Below are 20243 nucleotides of genomic sequence, written 5' to 3'. Positions count from 1 at the left end.
GAACTTGGGACATGAACTCTGCAATGGATGTGTTGCACTTGCAGGCTCCATTTTCATGGTGGGCATTTTATTTTCAAGTGTGATAAATCCTAATTCAGCAAATTAGAGAATTGGTTTGGGACTCCAGCTCACCAGAAAGCCACAGTCACCAGTGGAGAAGGAGCAGCAATGGAGAAGAGGACAGTGGTGGAGAAGAGGCAACATTCCCCCTGACCCATGGACCCAAGGAAGCAGAAAATGACCTGTGCTTGCTGTCATAAGTCTCATGTGTTAGACCTACCTCTAATTAAATCAGGTTGTAAATTATGTGTAAAACCTGACGGTGCTTTTTGGTTCTCTCTGGAAAATGTGTTAAGCTCTAGGAAATTCTGTCTCCTGGGTCCCTGCTCCTGTTTCAGCCTCACTCCTGCTAATTCACCACTCCTTCTGTGTGTTTATTCACCACTGAGATGTGTGTGGTGAGAGGCAGCAAAACAAAGGCAAGCAGCAGAGAGAGGCTTGAAAATTCCACATGCTGGGGTCACTGTCATGGTTTGAAGTTATATCTAGAGGGTGCTCTGTGTTTATAATCTTGGTTTATCTTTTACTGATGTTGAAATATTGGATGGGTGCTGTATTTCCCAGCCAGCAAAGGTCTCATGGATGGAGAGGTCTTTCTGTAAGTGGGTTGTTTTTTTTTTTTTTGTTTTCTTTTTTGTCATGGACAAATGATTAACAACTGAATCAATTGTGCCAGAGGTTGAGCAAGCTGTATCACACAGGCACATCTTGGGTTCAGGCTGGGGCAAAGTCATTTGGAAGAAAAAAAATCAGACACAAAAGGCAAACAGAAAGCTTTGCACAGCCTGAATCATCTCCCCCACCAGTTTGTCCTCAATGTCTAGAGGGCAGTTTATCACTGTGCTCAGTAACTCTGGGTTAAAAAAAGGCTGCCTGAAATACAATGTTTTACTTGGAGCAGATTCCTACAAGGATTCAGTTAATGTGCCCCTCTGTGTTAAATTGTTATCATCAGGCTGCCAAACCAGAAATATGTCCCAGGCAGTTGCTGATTTTGCAGGGATGTGGCTCCACAGGCAGAATAATGTCATTTGTAAGGTAACTGTGACACATTAAGGTGTAGCACTCATCCAGGTAATGGCACTGAGCTTGTTGGGTTGGTTTGTTATTAGTGAATATGAATCACTTTATATATAGCACCCATCATTGCCATGCTGAGCAAATTAAAATGTATTTGCTCTTTGTATCACCACAGCACTCAGAGATGTGTCCCAGGCTGAGAGATTGTGCTGCTAAAAGCCAGAGTTGCACAGAGTCAGGCTCTGTCTTCTCAAAGACCTTGTCCAGTAAGGAGGAGAGTGGGAAAACACAATGGTACTCCTCATTTTGTGCAGGGAAACACAGAGAACCTTGCTCTCTCTAAGATGCTCTAGGCTAAGACTAATAGGAAAATGAAAGGAAAGACTCTTGTGTCTCTGGAATCAAAAATCCGTGCCTGGAGGGAGAAGCAGCAGGATGTGAAGGCTCAACAGGCAACCAAAGAAAAACTTCCAGGTTCTGTCTGATCTGCCTTTGAAAGCCCAGCTGAGCTGACTGATGGCCACCAGCCCATGGTAAGTTCTCAGCCCAGTCAGGACCATTTAAGAGAGAGAATGACTCAGTGTAGCAGCAAGAAAACACCGAGACATTCTATTTGACACGCTGACAGGTCCTGCTTTCATGGCCTCAAGACTTTGGGGATGTGGAGCAGGGAATCTCTGTGGCATGGCCCAGCCTGGGCTGGGGCTCTTGTCCTCCCCAGCAGCAGGAGAGACAGGGAAGGGCACTCTGAGAGAAAAGGCTTTCCCTGAGGCATAAGAATAAGTGCTTATGCCTCGTGTCTGACCTTCCTCTGGAAGACAGACATGAAAAGCAGCCATAAATAAATGATTCTGCACTCTCTTCCTAGAAAGCCGACTTCAGTTTACTTATCACTTCCTTCTTGCCAAGACTCAAATATGTTTCATTTGTTGAAATATTCATTTCCCCCATCCCTTGAAAGGAGCATTTCAAAGGAAGGTGCAGATTGCTCCTCGGCAGAGCTTTGCTGGCCTCGGGAAAGCCGTGTGTGTGCTGACCAGCCACTGCAGCGTTTACCTTGTGAGCCTGCCAGCTGCTGGCTCATCTGCTGTTTACAGGGTGGCAGAGCAGCTCTGCAGTTTCTTTTTTGTGCTTGAACCCTGTTCAGGCCCCCACAGCAGGCAGGGTGGGGGTGTTGGTGGTGTGGGACCTGCAGCAGAACCTCGGAGCGATGAGCGCCCAGCTGCTGCTGCTGCTGCTGCTCTGCGCCGTGCTGGGCACCCACACTGCTTATGGCTTTGGGTGAGTGAGAGCTTCTGGAGGGGATGGCAGGAGAAACCAGCAGGGTCAGCACAGGCCTGGGCGTTGTAGGGGCTGTAATGGCTGTCCTGAGTGATTTCTGCAGCTCTAATGAATGGCAAAAGACGTCAGCGTAGGGCAGCAGCGTTTCTGCCTTCAGAGGAGCAGTCCTGGTGATGAATTGGAGCTGACAAATTGCCCTGCTCATGCTGTAATGTGGAATTCGTTGAACATGCAGCCTCCTTCCATGCTGGCTGCCCCACAGAGGGCTGGGCACACGGGGGGTTGTTTCCTTCAAGTGCAGAAGTGGTGGGAATGTGGCTGAGAGCTGTTCCTGTCTCTGCTGGTGTAATAGATTTTGCTGTTTCAGAGAACTGCATCTTGTAATCTTTCCAATCTAACTATATTTTTGCACTGTTCTCTGAACTTTGAGCTTTGATTTCATGCCTCAGCAAGCTGATGAGGTTTTGTAATTCCTTTATTCAATGTGATTTTTAATATGCTATAATGGGAACCCCATGCCAGGCACTAAATCATACTTAAAGCTTCAGCTGATGCTGTTCCTTGTCAGGGTGGAAGAATTGGGAACATCGCTGTGGTAGTTTCCTTGTCAAACTGGGTATGAAAAGAAACTAATTGTCAACATTTTACTAAAGCTCCCCACTTGAAGGAGGTGCAACAAGGGAGCATTTGTCTGGGACAAGGATTTAATCAGAAATCCTGAATCCACCAAAAGAGGAGGCAGCATTTTAACTCTGGCATTGTGGAAACCTTGGAGACAGTGAGAGTGGCTGGGGTGAGCAGTAAAAGCTCACACTTGGGGTTCAGGTTCATTACTGGGCTGAAAGGGACTAATGTGTTAATGACTCATGAGCTGAGAGTACAATCTAAGACCAGTGTCTTTGGCCAGCTTGGGGGAAAATGGGCTGCTGGGCAAAGAGAGACTCTTAAGCCAGGTTTTGAGAAATGCTGAGTGCATGCCAGGCCTTTTCTTGAGATTGATGTTCATCATGGAGATATGTGACCTTGGAGCCACGGAGTGAGGGCAGCAGCTGGTGGTGAAGGTTTTACTGCTTGCACAGCTTGAGGTGAAGCCCAGATTGGTGGACTGTGGGTTTAGTTTCCCATGCAGGCACTGGAGAGTGGATCAGGTTTTTACAGAATCTGTGCCAGTGGAACGAATGCCATCAGGATGAGGACTGAAATCCAGAGGTTGCATACAAAGCGTGATGAGTGTTAGTTCTCCTTGGTGTGGGGTTTCACACAGGCATAGGCTGAGGGGCCAGGCCCTCACAGCTCACAGTTTCACATCCTGAAGCTCTCGTATTGTTGGACACAGTGGCCAGGAGTCCCTGAGCCCCAGTGTGGCCAGGGCCAGGCACGCCCGCTCCGCCAGTGTCCCACCGCAGCCCCGCGACTGCATCCTCTCCTCCTGGTCCTCCTGGAGCAAGTGTGACCCCTGCCAGAAGAAAAGGGTGAGTGTCTTTGCTCTGGGGACCGCTGAGAAACCAGGAGGTGGGACCTCCTTTGAGCCATGTCCCTTTTGTCTGCAGGGTTGGGCAAACTGAGGGGGGCTGATGAGGAAAGCCCTGTACGGGTGAGACCACGGGCTTTGCTTTCAGGTGGCTTTTAGCTCTTCAGCTTCCACCCCCAGTGATTCCAGTGCTTTGCAGGGTGCCTCACTGTCCTGAGAAGGTGTAAGGCCAGGCTTTGCAGGGACTTTCCAACACAGTCCTGTCTTTCCATCGTCAGTGCAAGGCACCTTCCCCACTAATGGTCTCCTGTGGGACCTGGAGACGCTCGGTGCCTCTCAGGATTAAGATGGTTTTTTCTTGTCTGCCAGGCAGCATTTTCCACCCGAGAAGCCCCATCAAATGAAAGTAATGATCCCAACAGCGTGAAGAGCAAAATCCCCGTTGCTAGAGAGACCTCTGCTAACAAGTTGCAGAAGCTGTTCCCAGGCTTAAGCAGAAATAACCAGTGATGGGAGCTGGGGGGAGAGCGAAGCTTCATATCAAGGAGTTAATCTCAGAAGCCGGGGAAAAAAAGGAGGGACAACATATTGGATGGAGTAATTGACTGCTTCACAGCAGTGTTGTGGGCGGAAAAAAATCCCTAATGATACAGAGGGGCAAGTAAATACACTGACAGAAAATAACAAGGGATGTCGTTACCAGCGCTAATTGAAAGAGAGGAGATGGAACTGGATCCTTCCTTACTCTTGCAAAGTCCCGCACTGCACTGTCAGACTCATTTAAACAAACTGTCAAAGAAAAGCAAACTTTCCTTCATCCCTCCCAATCCTCAACCCTTCTTCAGTAAAATTAAAACTGTCGCAGATCAGAAACCTTTGAAATGAGGCAAATTACCAGCTTCACACTTGTGTGCTGACACTTTTCTCTTTTAATATGACAGAGCGCGCTTAGATCAGATCCCGGCGACACAAAGTTTGTTTTTCAACCAGAGAAGCGTAAAATTCACCATTTCTGTGCACTTGAGTCAATATTTTTTATTTCATCACAGTACAGGTTTGCCCGCCTGGAACAGCCCTCTCAGTTTGGTGGAGATCCCTGTGATGGCTCTGACAGGGAGGCTGAGCAGTGTGTCACCAACAGCCCTTGCAGGAGCAGAGCTCGCTGTGATGGCTTTGTGTGTGCAGTTACAGGTATGGATTTGGGAGCTGGTGCTGCTCAGGTGTCATTCCTGATGCCACTGTGCTGAACTTTGTGCTTCCACTGGAGTTTACTGGGCCAGAGGGATGCCAGGAGCTGACCTGCCTCCTTCCGGGCTTGTGTTTGTGTCAGTGAGTCTATTGGCCATCTTTAGAACCTCCAAACAGGAAATTGTAACCTGATTATGTCAGCAAAATCTGTAGCACAAGGGACAGCAACAGGAGCTCAGCACCTGAATGGGGCAAAGGAAAAGCCTCTGCTCTGCATCTTCCAGTGTTTTGGTGAGACTGAGAACACTCAATAATTTTGGACATGGGGAGAGAGACAAAAAATAATACCATATACAAGGCCTGCTGAAACAGCATCTTTGTTCTTTCAAAGAAACAAAAATTACCAAAAACATTCTGTACTTTTTTATGCTTTTAATTATTGGGGGTTTTTCCTAAAATGAGCAAGGAATTTTAAGATTATGACGCTTTTGAGTGAAACTGAGCAGATGGACTTTGGGGATCCATGCAGATAGAGAAGAATTTTTTTTTTTTTCCTAGCCAGATTTGAACCATCCAATTCCAGGAATTTTTTGTTTTGCTCTAGACTCAGTGTCAGGGAGTGTGAACACAGATTGTTTCATAGGTAACTTTCCCCTTCCATCCTAGGGAGATGCATTGCACGGAGGCTGCTCTGCAATGGGGATGACGACTGTGGGGACCAGTCAGATGAGAAAAACTGCAAAAAAGTGTTCAGGAAATGTGACCAGAAGATGGAAGAGTACTGGGGAATAGAGAACCTGGCAAAAGGGTAAGGCTGTGACTTTGGTGAGATGCTCTCTTACTTAAGGCTGAGCATGATCTAATGTGACTTCAGACAAACACTGAGCAGAGGAAAGCTGGAGCAGTTGCTGTGCCCAGGAGTGAGCTGGGATCCAGGAACCTGATCCAAAGCCTGGGGGACATTGAGCTGTTGGAGCAGGTCCAGAGAAGGTCACCAAGTTGGTCAGAGGGATGGAGCAGCTCTGCTAAGAGGAAAGGCTGAGGGAATCGGGCTTGTTCAGCCTGGAGAAGAGAAGGCTGTGGGGTGAGCCATTGCAGCTTTTCACCTGAAGGAGGGAACAAAGACAGAGGGAGGTGATTTACAAGGGCCTGGAGCGACAGGACAAGGGGGAATGGCTTCCATTGCCAGAGGACAGGGTTAGATGGGGTATTGGGAATAAATTCCCTCCTGTGAGGGTGCTGAGGCCCTGGCACAGGTGCCCAGAGCTGCTGTGGCTGCCCCTGGATCCCTGGGAGTGTCCAAGGCCAGGCTGGACAGGGCTTGGAACAACCTGGGATAGTGTAGGGTGTCCCTGCCCATGGCAGGGGGTGGGACTAAATGACCTTTAAAGGTCCCTCCTAACCCAAATAATTCCATTAATCCTTGGGTTTGTATTCTTACACCCTGTATGGGCTTGGTGGGGAGGGGAAAAGGTATTCAAATTCTTTTGATTTCTTCCACGACATTGAGAGGTGGGGGAAGTTTTGTGCTTTGTATGAGGGTGGTAGAGTAAACCTGCCTATTAGCAGCTCTGTGGGGATTAAAATCTAAGTCTGAATTGATTCAGCTTTTGCAGGCTAAGATTGTGACAACTTTCTGTAAGATCAGACTGTGTGAAAAGAGGGGGGTTTTTTTCTTACTCTGCAGCGAAAAAATTGCTTTTTACATTAAAAAAAAGAAAAAGGAAAATCATATTGCAAGAAAAAAAAATTCTCATTATTCTCTGGAGATATGGCTTCTGCACATGTCATTACTAATGCTTTGTACTTCTGAGTTTAATCAAAATTAAAAATAATGTTGGACAATTATAGGAACATGCTTCTCATCTCTTTGAAGCTACAATTGCTCAGTAATTTGCTTTTAGTGGACTTCCCTTTTTTTCCAGATTGTTCTAAAATTAGAGTTAATTTTTTTACAGCTTCAGTGTCATTATCATGCAAGCCTCTCTCCCCAAAATCAGGAGAGGCAGATCCAACAGAGTCCTGGAGCGCTGATAGTTTTTTTGTGGGGTTTTTTGATGAAGTTTCACCCCACCAGCAGCAATGGGAAAAGCAAGTGATGGGGTTTAATCTCCTCATCTCCACAAACTGCAGTGCTGCACCCTTCCTTAGAGCAGACAGGTTAAGGTTTCTGTCCTTCATCCACTGAAATCAAAGGAAAACTCCCTGTGCTTTCAGGGATTACTTGAGCTGTGGCTTGAGTCCCTCTTTTCTTGTTCCCCAACAATTTTTACTGTGATCTGCTGACCTCTGGTTGCCCCTGAGCCAACCTGGCAAAGATTTTGGCTGATAAACCAGAATGAAGACGTGGGAATTACAGATCAGTCTGGGTTGATGGCTTGGATGGGCAAATCTGTCTTTGAAGGTTCTGAAGGGTGCTGTGGATATTTGGGGATAGTCAGAGTGAGCAGCCTGGTGGGGTGAGGGTCTGGCTGGCTGATCCAGTTTGTTCTGCTCTTCCTGGAGAGTTCCAGCAAAGGCCACAGGGTTTTTACTGCCAGTGCTGGTGGCAGTAACACTGGTGTCATTCACAGCTGGGGGATGAAAATTGCCATTTATATTCATCAGGTGTCAAAATTCAGCTCTGTCTTTTGCTTTCTCATTAGTCAGGTCCTTCTGCAGCACCTGGCTTGGCTGGACAGTGAAAGAGGCCAAGCTTTCTTTTGGGGTTTCAGAATAAAGAAGTGTGAAACAAAGAGCCTGTGGCCAAATAAAACTATCTTTTGTCTCTCTCAGCCAAGACATTCGGTATTTAGCTCTGAATTGATGGTGCCATAAAAGATTGCTGTTCTGCTTCACCTACAGGTTGAATATCTTCACAAACAGCTTGGAGGGGTTGGTCCTTGATCACAGGTACTATGCTGGGGGATGCTCTCCCCAGTACATCACAGACACCAGGTTCAGGAAGCCCTACAACGTGGAGAGCTACACACCAGAGGTGCGTGCCAGATGTGCCTGCAGATAAACTCACACACACACATTCCAATGGATTTAGTGCCCAAAGATAATTGCTGGATCACTTCGTAAAAAAAATCACAAAATTCTTGACACCCAATAGGATCAGGCTGATTTTTACCATGTTCTAGAACATCCTCATACCCCACACACTCCACAATGTTGAACACACCACAGGCTTTGTGTGGAAAACTTGTTCCTGTCATGCATCAAAGCTGTATTTCAAATATCATATATTTGACCTTAGTGCTTCTGATGGCATGATGTTTTTGAGTGCTGCCCACTTGAAAACCTTTTCTTTTTAGAATTTGTTCTTAAATTGATGTCTGTGTTTAAGATTTCACCTTCTTTGCACAAGATTGACATATTAAGTGAAAGCCTGAGGACCTTGCAGTATGGAGGAGATAGGAGCTTTCCTGCTGCTGTAAATCAAGTATTCTTGAAGTACCTGTGTTAATAATAATAGTGCTTTGCAATTATACAAGGCTTTTCATCTTCAAAGTGCAAGCATTAATTCACGACCATATTTGTGTCTGCATTCCTTCCCCACGCTTCAGGTGTACAATCACTGTGCAGGAAATGAGACGTGTTGTTTTTCCTTTCTGTTTAGACCAAAGGCAAATATGAATTTACAATGACTGAATATGACTCCTACTCAAATTATGAAAGCAGTGTCCTGAAGGAAAAAGCTAAACAGTCAAGCTTCAGCTTCGGTATAAAAATACCAAAAATGTTTGAACTTGGTTACAGCTCAAATGACATGAGGTTCAAGAAGTTCATGCAGAGGATGAAAAGATTTTCTTCAAGTGTAAGCACTGCTCCATTTAATTCCCTCTAAGTGTGTGTGTGTGTGTGTGTGTGTGTGTGTGTGTGTGTGTTGGTTTGAGGCTCCTCCTCAGGTCAGCAGCCAGCACTGGGATAAATCAAATCCTTTCCCCAACTGGATTCTGCCATTTGTTCAAGGCTTGACTACCCCCACGATGCCTTCCTTTGTGTCTGCAGCATCCAGGAGCTTTTCCATTCAGCTCTCAGCCAGGATCTGGGCTGCTTGGCCTTTGAAATCAGCCACAACTTTGTTGAGAGGACTCAGTGATGCTTGAGGATCCCTTCCAGCTGTGGAAATTCTCTGATTCTCAGTGTGGTCTGTCCACTGCCCTGCTGGGCATCCACCTTTGAATGCTTGTAGTGAAATATTGAAACTGAAAAGCCTGTTCAACTTGAATCTGTAACTCCTACGACTGCCATCATTTGGTTTTGTTTCTTTTTCATCTGTTATTGCCATAAACAAAGGTAGCTCATATCAGTGGTGTAATACTATCCCCAATCTCTGTCTCCTTTCAGTATAAAGTGTACTCAGGAATGGCAAAGTATTCCTTGCATTTGCTTCCTGCAAAGTGGAATTCCTCACAACAAGATCAGAGGTTGATGAGAAGCATCTGCAACAGATACCCATAAAGAAACCAAATGTTAAGTTCTGAATTTATTATTTAAGCTGCAGTATTCTATACTGATCCCTCCTTGATGTGCTTGTCCTGCTGGCCCAGACAACTGAACACTAAATCCTTTGAACATAATGGAAGACATTTTCTGTTCCAGATTTTGATGCCAGAAAGGGGAGAGAAAAAAATTATCCATGTTTACATATCTACAAAGAGCCATATAAGTATGTGTGTGTGAGAGAGAGAGTGTTTGAGTTTTCTTTCCTTTCAGTTTTGATAAGTCTGTGAAATATGAATCTGGCTCAGCCAGAGAGTGACCATTTCCCATACAAATAATGATTTCAGATGTCAGAATTTTTCAGGAGGAAGCTTGTGAGAGATGAAGTTTCATTAGGGGTAAAGCAGTCTTGCAGTCCTGCAGGATGCTGAGGTGTCCTTGCATTCTGGATGTGCCACAGCAGAACCTGGGCCCTGCCTTTTCCTGTGCCCCATCATGGCCTGACTCTCAGCAACTTTTACTACTAAAAGTTTTGCTTTTGCAAAAAACAGGAGATTTTTTTAGGAGATGAAAAATAGCAGATTTCCAGTTATAGGATTTCCAGTTGGAAACTGTGAAATCAATAAATCCCGACCGGCGCTGATGGTTTAACTGCAAATAACAAACTCCCGATGTCCTGAGAATGCCATCCCTCACTCCTCCTGGGTTCTCCTGCCCTTCCTGCAGTCCAGCAAGTTCCTCCACGCCCGTTGTGAGCTGGCTGTTGGTGCTTACAAGCTGAAGCCCCGGGCCCTGATGCTGCACCACGAGTTCCTGCGGCGGCTGCGGCAGCTCCCTGTGGAGTACAGCTACGGGGAGTACCGGGAGCTCCTCAGGGACTTTGGGACACACTTCATCCAGGAGGCCACTCTTGGAGGCATCTATGAGTACACCTTGGTCATGAACAGCCACGAGCTCCACAAGGCAGGTACGTGCAGCTGATGGTGGGGAAGGAGCTTTGGAGGAATGGGAGCCCTCCTGGAGCCAGGTCTCATCAGCTCTTGGAGGTTCATTTCTCACCCAAGGTAGCTCAGCTGCCTTTGGAGGCATAAAATCAGCAGGATGGCTTCTGTTGGAAGCAAAAAGGTTTAATAAAAGGCAAAATAATAAACTCTTTACAGAGAAAAACAGCCAGGTGCAAGAGGTTCTTGCTCTTGGTCAAACACCTCACAAGAGCAATTTCTTTGTTCTCTTCTTTTTTTTGGTAAATTGCCCAGGTGGGACTTTTGGCTCCTGTCTAATTAGCTATCCTTAAGTGTGAGGTGAAGTCCCCCAGGTCCTATGAGATGCCTTTTTCACCTAATTGAGGAGGGAAACTTCTGGGCTTCTTTCCTTTTTAAGGGGACAAAGGAAAATTTTGTCACTCCATCAACAGGGGGGCACATTCCTACACTTTGTGGCTGGATTTTGGGTGTGAAAACCTCTGTGCAGGCACACGGGGATGACTCAGGTCTGAGAGGGAGAGGGAGGTGATGGGAGAAGGGCTCAACAACATCTCAAAGAAATCCTGCAGGAAATGTGGGAGTAGAGGCAGTGAATAAAGAGGTTTTCAAAGCATGCTCAGCGTCATGGGCTGGATTTAGTTCACAAAGCCCTGTGGCAAGCATTTTAGACAACAGCATTTTAGAGGCTGACAAGATGTTGAGATGAATGAGAATCATGGATCTTAACAGTTCTGTTAGCTTTGAAAAGCTTCACCCACGATCTTTTTCCACTGCCTTTCAAATGGCAGTCCTGGAACACCTTTAGCCTCGAGAGCTTTTCCAGCATGTTGGAAACAGTAAATAATTTGCTGGGTGACTCTTGTGCCTGACATTGCTCCTGCTCTTTGGCTCTGGCTCCCTTTGTTGTGAGAAATGATGATTGTTGTGTAGGACAGAGTGAGCAGTGTGACATTAATCAATAGCTGCACTCTCAATTATTTATTCATTGGCAGGGGAGTGAGGAACTGCCTCTGCTGTCTGTTTGCAGAGGCATTTACTGGGCTCTGCTTTGTGTAATACTCTGATTGTTTGTTCTTCTGCTGTGTGGGAAGTTCCTTACCTTGCAGTCACAGAGAGGGACAAAATTTAGATTCACATTTCAGGTATTCACATTCTAACAGAGTTTCCCAAATTCTCAGCTGGTGCTGTGGGCCCAGCTGGGTTGGTGACTAAAATCCTCCTCTTCCAGCATTTACCTCTCATTTCCACTTGGCTTCTGAGTCCTGTAAAATGTAGATATTTAATTTCATATAGTTCTGTTAAGTATCAAAAAAAAACCCTAAAAAGTAACCTTCTTCATATCTTTCTTTTCTTTTCCTAAAGCAAAAATACTTATAAATCTCATTTTCTCTGTAGGTGGACATAAAACATGAAACAATTGTATTAAAACTTTACAATTTTTGTGTATTTAAGGTTATTCTCTGAGTGATGTCCAGAAATGTGCACAGAGGGGCTTTAACATTGCTGTGAATTTTGGTAAATTCTCTGCGGGGCTTGGAGTAGATTTAGCTGGCTGTAATGCCCTTTTGAAAGAGATTGGAGGTAAGCATGAAACACTTCTGCCATTTCATCTCTTTGTCATAGTGAAAGGAAGGGTTTTGTCATCTTGCCTGCCTGAACTATTCCCCCACTCCCTCACAGCCACTTTTGAGTCTAGGGGCTAACCCCAGCCAGGCTTAACAGAGGGGGAAATACCTCAGAGCTTGGGGTTTTTCCCAAGATTTTCTGTGTGGAGAGTGAATATCTGCTCAGCATCCCAAGGATGATCAACCATCACCCACCTGGCCAGCTCTGTGTCAAATCTCAACCCCCAGCTCTCAGCAGGGCAACCCAGCACGCCTCTCTTTGCATCCTGATGGGGAAAACAGGGAGGTGATGGTGCTGTGGGAGCCTCTGGGGACGTGGGGAGCCGGGGGTGTGCACAGGAGGAAGGTGCACCTGGAAACCCATGGGGCAGAACAGGGAATATTGAGGAGCATGGGGCTGTGGAAGGACCTGTGAGCTTCAAACCACGGGGAGGGAATTCAGGGGAGGGATGCAGGGTGCAGGATGGAGAATTCCTGCAGGGGAGCAGGAGGGACACAGGACACACTGTGCAGGGAACCAGGTGAGCAGCACCTGTGGCCTTTTTCCTTTGCCCTCTGGGTGGGACGGGTCCTGCCTGGGAGCGATTTTGGTGTCAGTGATGACTGCAGCCCACAAAGGCACAGGGTGGGCACAGCTGGCTCTTCCCTGAGTGCATTTTTGCAGACAGCACTGCCAGCAAGCAGTTTGTGGAGGATTTCCAGGTGCTGGTCCGTGGAGGAGCGAGTGAAGAAATCACCACCCTGGCCCACAAGGACCTGCCCACGGCCCAGCTCATGCAGCAGTGGGGAGATGCTGTGCAGTACAACCCTGAGATCATAAAGCTGAAGGTACTGCATCCTCCCCTTCCTCCAGCCCCAGCTGAGCTCCTTGGAGAACTCTGTGTTTAAATAGCAGGATTTAGAGGAAAAAAAAGAAAAAAAAACAACAGAAAACAACAGAATACTGTGGTGGTGTTTGTGGGTCCCCGGGATGAGGGAAGAGATGAGAATCTTGACTCCATGTTTCAGAAGGTTGATTATATTATATTGTATCATATCATTATATCATTATATCATATCATATATCATATTATATATATTAAAAATGCTATACTAATTATTAAAAATGCTATACTAAAACTATACTAAAGAAAAAGAAAGGAGATCTCAGAAGGCCGGAAAGGAAAGAACAATAAAATCTTGTGACTGAACAGAGTCCAACACAGCTGGACCATGATTGGTCATCAAGTAAAAACAATCCACATGAAACCAATCAAAGATGCACCTGTTGGTAAACCATCTCCAGACCATATTCCACAGTCATCACACAGTTATTGTTCACATTTCCTTTCTGAGGCCTCTCAGCTTCTCAAAAGAAAAATCCTAGCAAAAGGATTTTCATAAAATATGTCAGTGCCAACAGACCTTATTGTGCAGCTTCTCTAAGTGAGCATTCAGAAATGCAGAGGTGGGATGCTTTAAAGGGACTGTGGTTGGAAATACACAGAGTAAACAGCTTTAACCCTTTAACTTGGCTGTGCAGATGTCATTTCCTGCTGCCTGCCAGGCAATTCAGATAATCACCTTCTGTTTTACCAATGTATAAGTTACCAGAAATTGCATCTGGCATAATATATTTTATAAGGACTTCTATTTTCCTTATTATTTATCTTGATGTTCCTTGATGTTTATTTCTGTGAGCACCAGTGCCCATTCTTTGAGGTGCATTTTCATTGTGCAGCTTAGCTGAACCTTAAAAACAGGAGTTAGGCTTGGAAGAGTCGAGGATTTTTGATCCCTGGACAGTTTTAGAAATGCAAAAAAGCAAGCAGAAGTGTGCAGCAATTCTGCCTCATCATCTGTAATGTCAAAATGAGTGAATAGTACAAAGGTGCAAGAGAGCATCCTTTTAAACAGGAGTTTGGACTGGTAGAGCTGGAAGTTGATTTATAGTTGTTTTTCCTTAAAAATTTAAAATTTAATTTTAGGCAAAATTTAATTTTAGGTAAAACCTAAATTTAAAATTTAATTTTAGGCAAAAATCTTTACATTTGTAAAAGGGGGTTGTTTCTCAAGAAAGAAGAATTCTAAAAAGGTGAAGCAAGCAAAAAGCAGTAATTTGGAAATACAGCCAGTGCCCATCTGGCACTTGCTGCAGCCCCTGGGGTGCTGTGGGTTGACCTTCCAGAAATGCCCTGGGAGGTCTCAGGGCAGGAGACAAGAGAAATGCAGCCCTGTGCACGAAATCCCCCTCTCAGAAAAACCTCCCATGAGGAACTGAGGTGTTCTTTGTCTTGCCTGGCATCACTGACCAGGCTGCCCAGTGAAAAACCTCAGGCAGATGTAATTTGGATTTGGTATCTTCATTTCCATACCAATATCCCTGTGGGGCCGGAAGATCAAAAGTACCAGTGGAGTGTGACTAAATGTCACGCCAAGAATGCTTAGTTAGGGAAAACTAAAGCAAATCAGTTCATAAATCATCTGCTGGAGGGACTTGGCAGGTCACTCTTAGTGTATTTCCTCATTTGTATGGTCTGAATTCAAAAAGCAAAGTATGGATCACAGATAATTGATGAAGAGTGGATGTGCAGCAGCAGGAAATGAGGATTTTTTTTTTTATATTATTGGAACATTCTTTAGTTCTTGTAGTGTGAGCCTGTGTTGGCAGGAGGGTGATCTTTGGTGCTTCCTGTGTGTGGGCTGCATGGCAGCATCCCTGCAGGGAGGATGGGAATTTGGGATGGATCCTCTGGTGGCACATGGAATTATCATCCCACAGGCAGCAATGGCTGACTGGCAGTGTTGACACCCCACTTGAACTTTCCCTTGTTCTCAGGAGGAAAAGAAACAAGTGAGCCAAAGTCTCCTTGGTCCTGTACCTTCACTACACTGTGCAAATTCTTTTCTTCTCTCCCTGACCCCATCTGCAGTTGGAGATCAAATCCTCTCCCTTCTGGAAGGCAATGAAACCCTTATCTGGGCTCCATAAGGATAAAAACCTGCCTTGAAATGCAGGAGTGGTGAAGGTGGAAGTGCTGGTGTGAATCCCTGTCACTGGTGCCTCTGGCTGTGCTGGGGGAGATTTTTGTGGACGGTTTTTAGGGGATCTTTTTAAAATCAGAGTAAGAGCTCACTCAGAAAATGTAAGTTTGGGCAAATCTGATCTAAAAATGTCTGTACCAGAAAAATGGATGAGAAAGGATTTAATTAAACTCCTGTGCAGCTGAGCCTGTTTCTTATCCAACAGGTTGGCTGCTTTATTTTGTTACACAGAAAATTTTGTTACTCCTCTGGTGTTGGAAACCAAGGGGAGCATCCCTGGGAGTATTCCTGACATTATGGCCTGGTTGTTCACAAGGTTTTAGCAAACAGCAATGGGAAACCTGGAGTCTGTGCCACACAGCTTCCATTTCCCCCTCCAGCTGTGCCACCTTGGGATGTTGATGGGAATTAACTGGGAATTAATGCAGTTTCTCCCCTCCCTTTAGGCAGAGCCACTGTATGAGCTGGTGACTCCCTCTGACTTAGCTGATTCCACGAAAATAAAGGAGAATCTGCGCCGGGCTCTGGATGAGTTCCAGCTGGAGAGCAGCTCCTGCCGCTGTGCTCCCTGCCTTGGGAATGGCATCCCCTTCCTGAGAGGTACTGGGGGGCTGCTCCTCTTTCCTACCCTCTTGACTGAATTCACAGAATTTACAGAATTCACAGAATCACTGGGTTGGAAAAGACCAAGATCATCAAGTCCAACCCAGCCCCAGCACCTCAACTCAACCCTGGCACCCAGTGCCACATCCAGGCTTTGTTAAACACACCCAGGGATGGGGGCTGCACCACCTGCCCAGGCAGCCATTCCAGAAACTTTGTCTTTAATAAGATAAAGAATCTCAGAATTTATTCCAGCCTTTATTTCCCTTGGCACAGCTTGAGACTGTGTCCTCTGGTTCTGTCAGTGCTGCCTGGAGAGAGACCAACCCCTCCTGAGCACAGCCACCTTTCAGGGGGTTGTAGAGAGCGATAAGGAAATTAGTTGGGGATTTGTGGGGAGCTTGTGGCAAGCAAGTTGCTCTTTAGTTTTTCCCATCATTTCTTTATCAGGGAATTACTCTGTGTTTTTTAAGTTGCTGTGTTTGTAGATTCCTGGTAAGTAAAGACAGTAAAGTCAAGGGATGCGTCCTTGTCATGGGAGAGACCATTTTCTGTATCAGTTTAAAGAAGGATTTGTTACTTCGCAGTTATGAATTTAAAAAAAAATCCTTGACATCTTTAAGTCTCCTCCTTTTGATTTTAAGATTGCTTCCATCCTCCTGGAGAAGTGACTACTGTCTCAGCATTAATTAGTGTTTGTAAAAGGGTTTTGAAGATGAAAAGCCCCATATAAGCACCACAAGCACAGTGATCACCACCTCCCCTGTTTCTGATAGAAGCTGTCCTCCTCTGTGAGCAGGCTGTGATTTAAAAAATGAAGGGGAAAAATAAATTGAATGAAAACTGCTCTGCCTAAACAAGAGATATATGATGTGATGAGAGCTTCTAACAAAGGGACCATTTTGTCAAGTGCCTAATTCCAATCTGCATCTGCAAAAGTCCTGATGAGAATTGTTATCATCAAATTGTATCTAATGCAGAAATGATCACTTCAGGTACCAGCAGCTGATTGTAGTACTTCAAGCATTTGTCTCGTGGTGACCTTTGTTTAAATAACTTTATAGGAGCTGAGTCCAGGTTAGTATTTCATTTAGGAGCTCCTCAGCAAAGGTTTTAAATGGCCGTGTATTTTCCAAAGTGGGAACTCTTCTCCAGGTTCCTGACATGGGATGCACATCCCCGGGCAGCCAGAGCAGGGATATTGGGTTTTTCCTCTGCCACAAAGCCAAGTTAGGATATTCCTGTCCTGGTTGCTCATTTCTGATGCTGCAGTTTGTTCTTTATCAGGAGCTTTCTCCACCTGCAGTGCTGCGTCCAGGTCTGAAAACCCAAATACTAAAAGGAGCTGCTGGAGTGAGTCCAGAGAAGGCCACAGGGAAGGCAGGATGAGATGAGATGTTGTGAAGGAATTCCTGGCTGTGAGGGAATGGCACAGGGTCCCCCGAGCAGCTGTGGCTGCCCCTGGATCCCTGGCAGTGTCCAAGGCCAGGCTGGGCAGGTCTTGGAGCAGCCTGGGACAGTGGAAGGTGTCCCTGCCCTGGCAGGGGCTGGGATGGGATGAGCCTCAGGGTCCCTCCCAACCCAAACCATTCCAGGATTCTGTGGCCTCTTTTGCAGAAGAGCAGGAGGACTCTGTGGTGCCCTGGCTTGTGGAATTGCAGCAGTGAGGCTGAGGCTGAGCTGCAGGGCAGGAACAAATGCCTGGGGAGGTGAGAGGGGGTGCAGGGCAGTCACAGCTCCCCTGGTTATTGGTATTGATCCCTTCAGCACTGGAGAAAAATGATGCCATTTCCCCCACTGTCCCTTGCTCCCAGAAGATGAAGTGCTGTGGAGAAGTGGGTGCCTGCTGGGAAACGTGGCTCTCTCCAGGTGTGTAATTCTGTGCTGTGCTTGCTTTCAGGAGCAGAGTGTGAGTGCCTGTGTCCCCTGGGCACCAGGGGCACCGCCTGTGAGATCAGCAGGAGCAGAGGTGAGAGGAACAACCCCAGCTGTGCCAGGGTGGCCAGGGGACTGATGCCAGCCCAGTGCACCCAGCTGGGCCCCTGCAAAGGGGACAGATGTATTTCCCTGCCCGCTTCTGAATTTCTGTGCCCTCTTGAGGGGGTGGGTTTATTTTTGCATGTACGTGCCTTACAATTGGATCAAAATAGGAATTCCTGCCTGATTTACAATCCCTGGAAGGCCTCAGGTCTCCTCCTTAGGAAACAGCTCTGTTTCCTAAGCTTTTCCCTTTGATAAAGCCAGCATGTTGCAAACTGTTCTCCACCAGATATGCTACCATGCATTTTAATCTTAAAATCTTATTATTCTGTTTTGAAGCATTTATTAATGCTTCTTGGTCACTTTATGTCTCCGCTGCCTCCTGACTGATGTTCTTAACTCCTTCTAGTTTAGGATCATCTATGAATTTAATCATTTTGTTTACTTCCTCCAGCTCATTAAGTTATGCTAAATAACACCAGATCCCAGGCACCCAGAGCTCTGGCACCAACCCACAATTTGATGCACTGCATTTATCACTGGCTTTGTTTACAGCCTTACCCAGTACTCATTCTGCATGGCTGTGTCCAAACTGAGCCAGGCTGAAATGCACTTTAAGCCAAGATTTCTCTGAACAAGGGAGTCAATTTTTGGGTGTTTCTAAGGCAGTCCATGGAGCCCTGAATAGTGGAGTCCCTAACACCTTGCTTCAGTCTGTTTTTCACACTCACAGTCACATCCAAGCCTCCCAAAGCTCACATCCATCCATTTGTCAACACTGTATCTTCATTTCTCGCTCCCCTTTCCTCCTTTTATGTGTTGCCTCCGTGATTCTCAGTATTTTGAATTTATGTCACTCACATGCTCAGGGTCCAGAAGAATCAGTGTAATAGGAAAAGCAATGGAGGGAAAGCTGAATAGTCAAGCTGTTGTTCACTGAAGTGCTAACACTGCCCCTACCACCTTGAAATGTGGCTGAGCCCAGTTTAGTTGGTCTGTTTCCCATCTAGGCTCAGTCTAAGACAAAGAGAGAAACACCCTTCAAGCAAATATAAAGCTAATTGCCTATTTTCCCCACCTTTCACGTCTATCTGAAGTGTAGTTTGAACAAACACCAGAAATGCTGAACAGAGAATTAACACCTCTGAAACAATCCCTCATTGTGAATGACTCTGGTGTATTGTTAGTGATGTGGACAGGGGCAGAGTCAAATACAATTCATGGGAGCCGACAGCTCTTCCCATGGAAAGAGCTGCTTGTTTCTGCTGCTCCTCTCCAGCTTTGTTGTTGTTTCTTTTCCAGATGCTGCTGTCAGTGGAGGCTGGGGGTGCTGGGCCAGCTGGTCCCCGTGTTCAGGAGCTCAGAGGACGAGAAGGAGACAGTGCAACAACCCTGCCCCACAGAATGGTGGCTCCTCCTGCTCAGGGCCAGACTCTGAGACTGCTCCTTGCTAGAAGGAATCACACAGAACCGATGGCCAGCCTGCTTGGGAAGGCATCACCTCACTGGCTGAGCCGGCCTTGCTCTGCCCATGGGTCTCACCCAAATCAAATTTCACAAGACACTGGGAGCTGGGAGGGTGTTAGGAACCACACCTCTGGGTGTGCATTGTTCTGTGGGATTGAATGTTCTTGTTGACCAATATTTTGCCTTTTCCCTGTGTTTGTTGCAGTGGGCTAAATGAGACAAGCTTTATCTCTGTCTGTACTTGGTAGTTGCATGATTTCAAATTGTACTGTCTTGTTGGTGAAGATTCCTCTGAGACAAGAGGAGACACTTTGATCTCACGTGCAGCAGGGTGTGCACTGATGCACAGCTCCTGTGTCGTGTGGAGCAAAACCCAGCACATTAAAGCCTAAATCTCAATGAGCACAGCAGTATCTAACGTGACATTTAGAGCCACTGTGCCTCACTACCCTGCTCTCACAATTCCTTGTACTGTTCCCACCCCTGCCATGGGCAGGAACACCTTCCACTGTCCCAGGCTGCTCCCAGCCCTGTCCAGCCTGGCCCTGGACACTTCCAGGGATCCAGGGCAGCCACAGCTGCTCTGGGACAAATGGAACACTTTGAAAAGCTGCCTGCACATCCCCTAAGGTCCTCTGCCCTTAGTACCTATGTTTGCCTCGGACAAGCTGTGGTTAACAAGTCTGGTCCCATGAAATCCAGTATTCCAGCTACTGCTGGGTGCTGTCATTATAGTGCAAGAGCTCTATTGTCATTACATTGCAAGGGTTCCACATTGCCAGAGTTCCATACCTCCTTGATGTTTCCTGTAGGCAGCTCCTCTAGGCACTGCCTCTTCCTTCTCACAGCAGCCAACAGACTCCAGTTCCCTTCCACCAGCCAATCCACTCTTTTATAACACTCCTCTTATTGGCTACACTGCAGCCTGTTAAAGTCAGGCCTGCTCCTAATATTTAATAATTAAGCCAGCTGCAACTCTTTAAGGGATATGATTACTTTCTATACTACCTTTATTTACTTATGTTCTATTCTCCCTACAGCTGGGTCTGCCCAGGGTGGGACATCTCACTCAGAGAGAGTTCACTGTGAAAGAGACAAACTGGTTTGCCT

General features: G+C 46.2%; 1 protein-coding gene across 1 annotated transcript; it reads left to right on the top strand.

Moving 5' to 3' along the window:
- Nucleotides 1-2290: 2290 nt before the first annotated feature.
- C8B (complement C8 beta chain) lies at nt 2291-19836 on the top strand. Its single transcript, XM_036387987.1, has 12 exons — nt 2291-2361; nt 3698-3833; nt 4882-5023; nt 5687-5828; nt 7865-7997; nt 8625-8822; nt 10178-10418; nt 11887-12015; nt 12724-12887; nt 15530-15683; nt 17587-17655; nt 18969-19836. The coding sequence occupies exons 1-12, from the start codon at nt 2291-2293 to the stop codon at nt 19118-19120; spliced, it is 1731 nt and encodes a 576-aa protein (XP_036243880.1). The 3' UTR covers nt 19121-19836.
- The last annotated feature ends 407 nt before the right edge of the window (nt 19837-20243 follow it).

The sequence above is a fragment of the Molothrus ater genome, chromosome 9 (assembly GCF_012460135.2).
Source record: "Molothrus ater isolate BHLD 08-10-18 breed brown headed cowbird chromosome 9, BPBGC_Mater_1.1, whole genome shotgun sequence".
Lineage (NCBI taxonomy): Eukaryota > Metazoa > Chordata > Aves > Passeriformes > Icteridae > Molothrus > Molothrus ater.
This window is presented reverse-complemented; position numbering and strand designations above follow the sequence as displayed.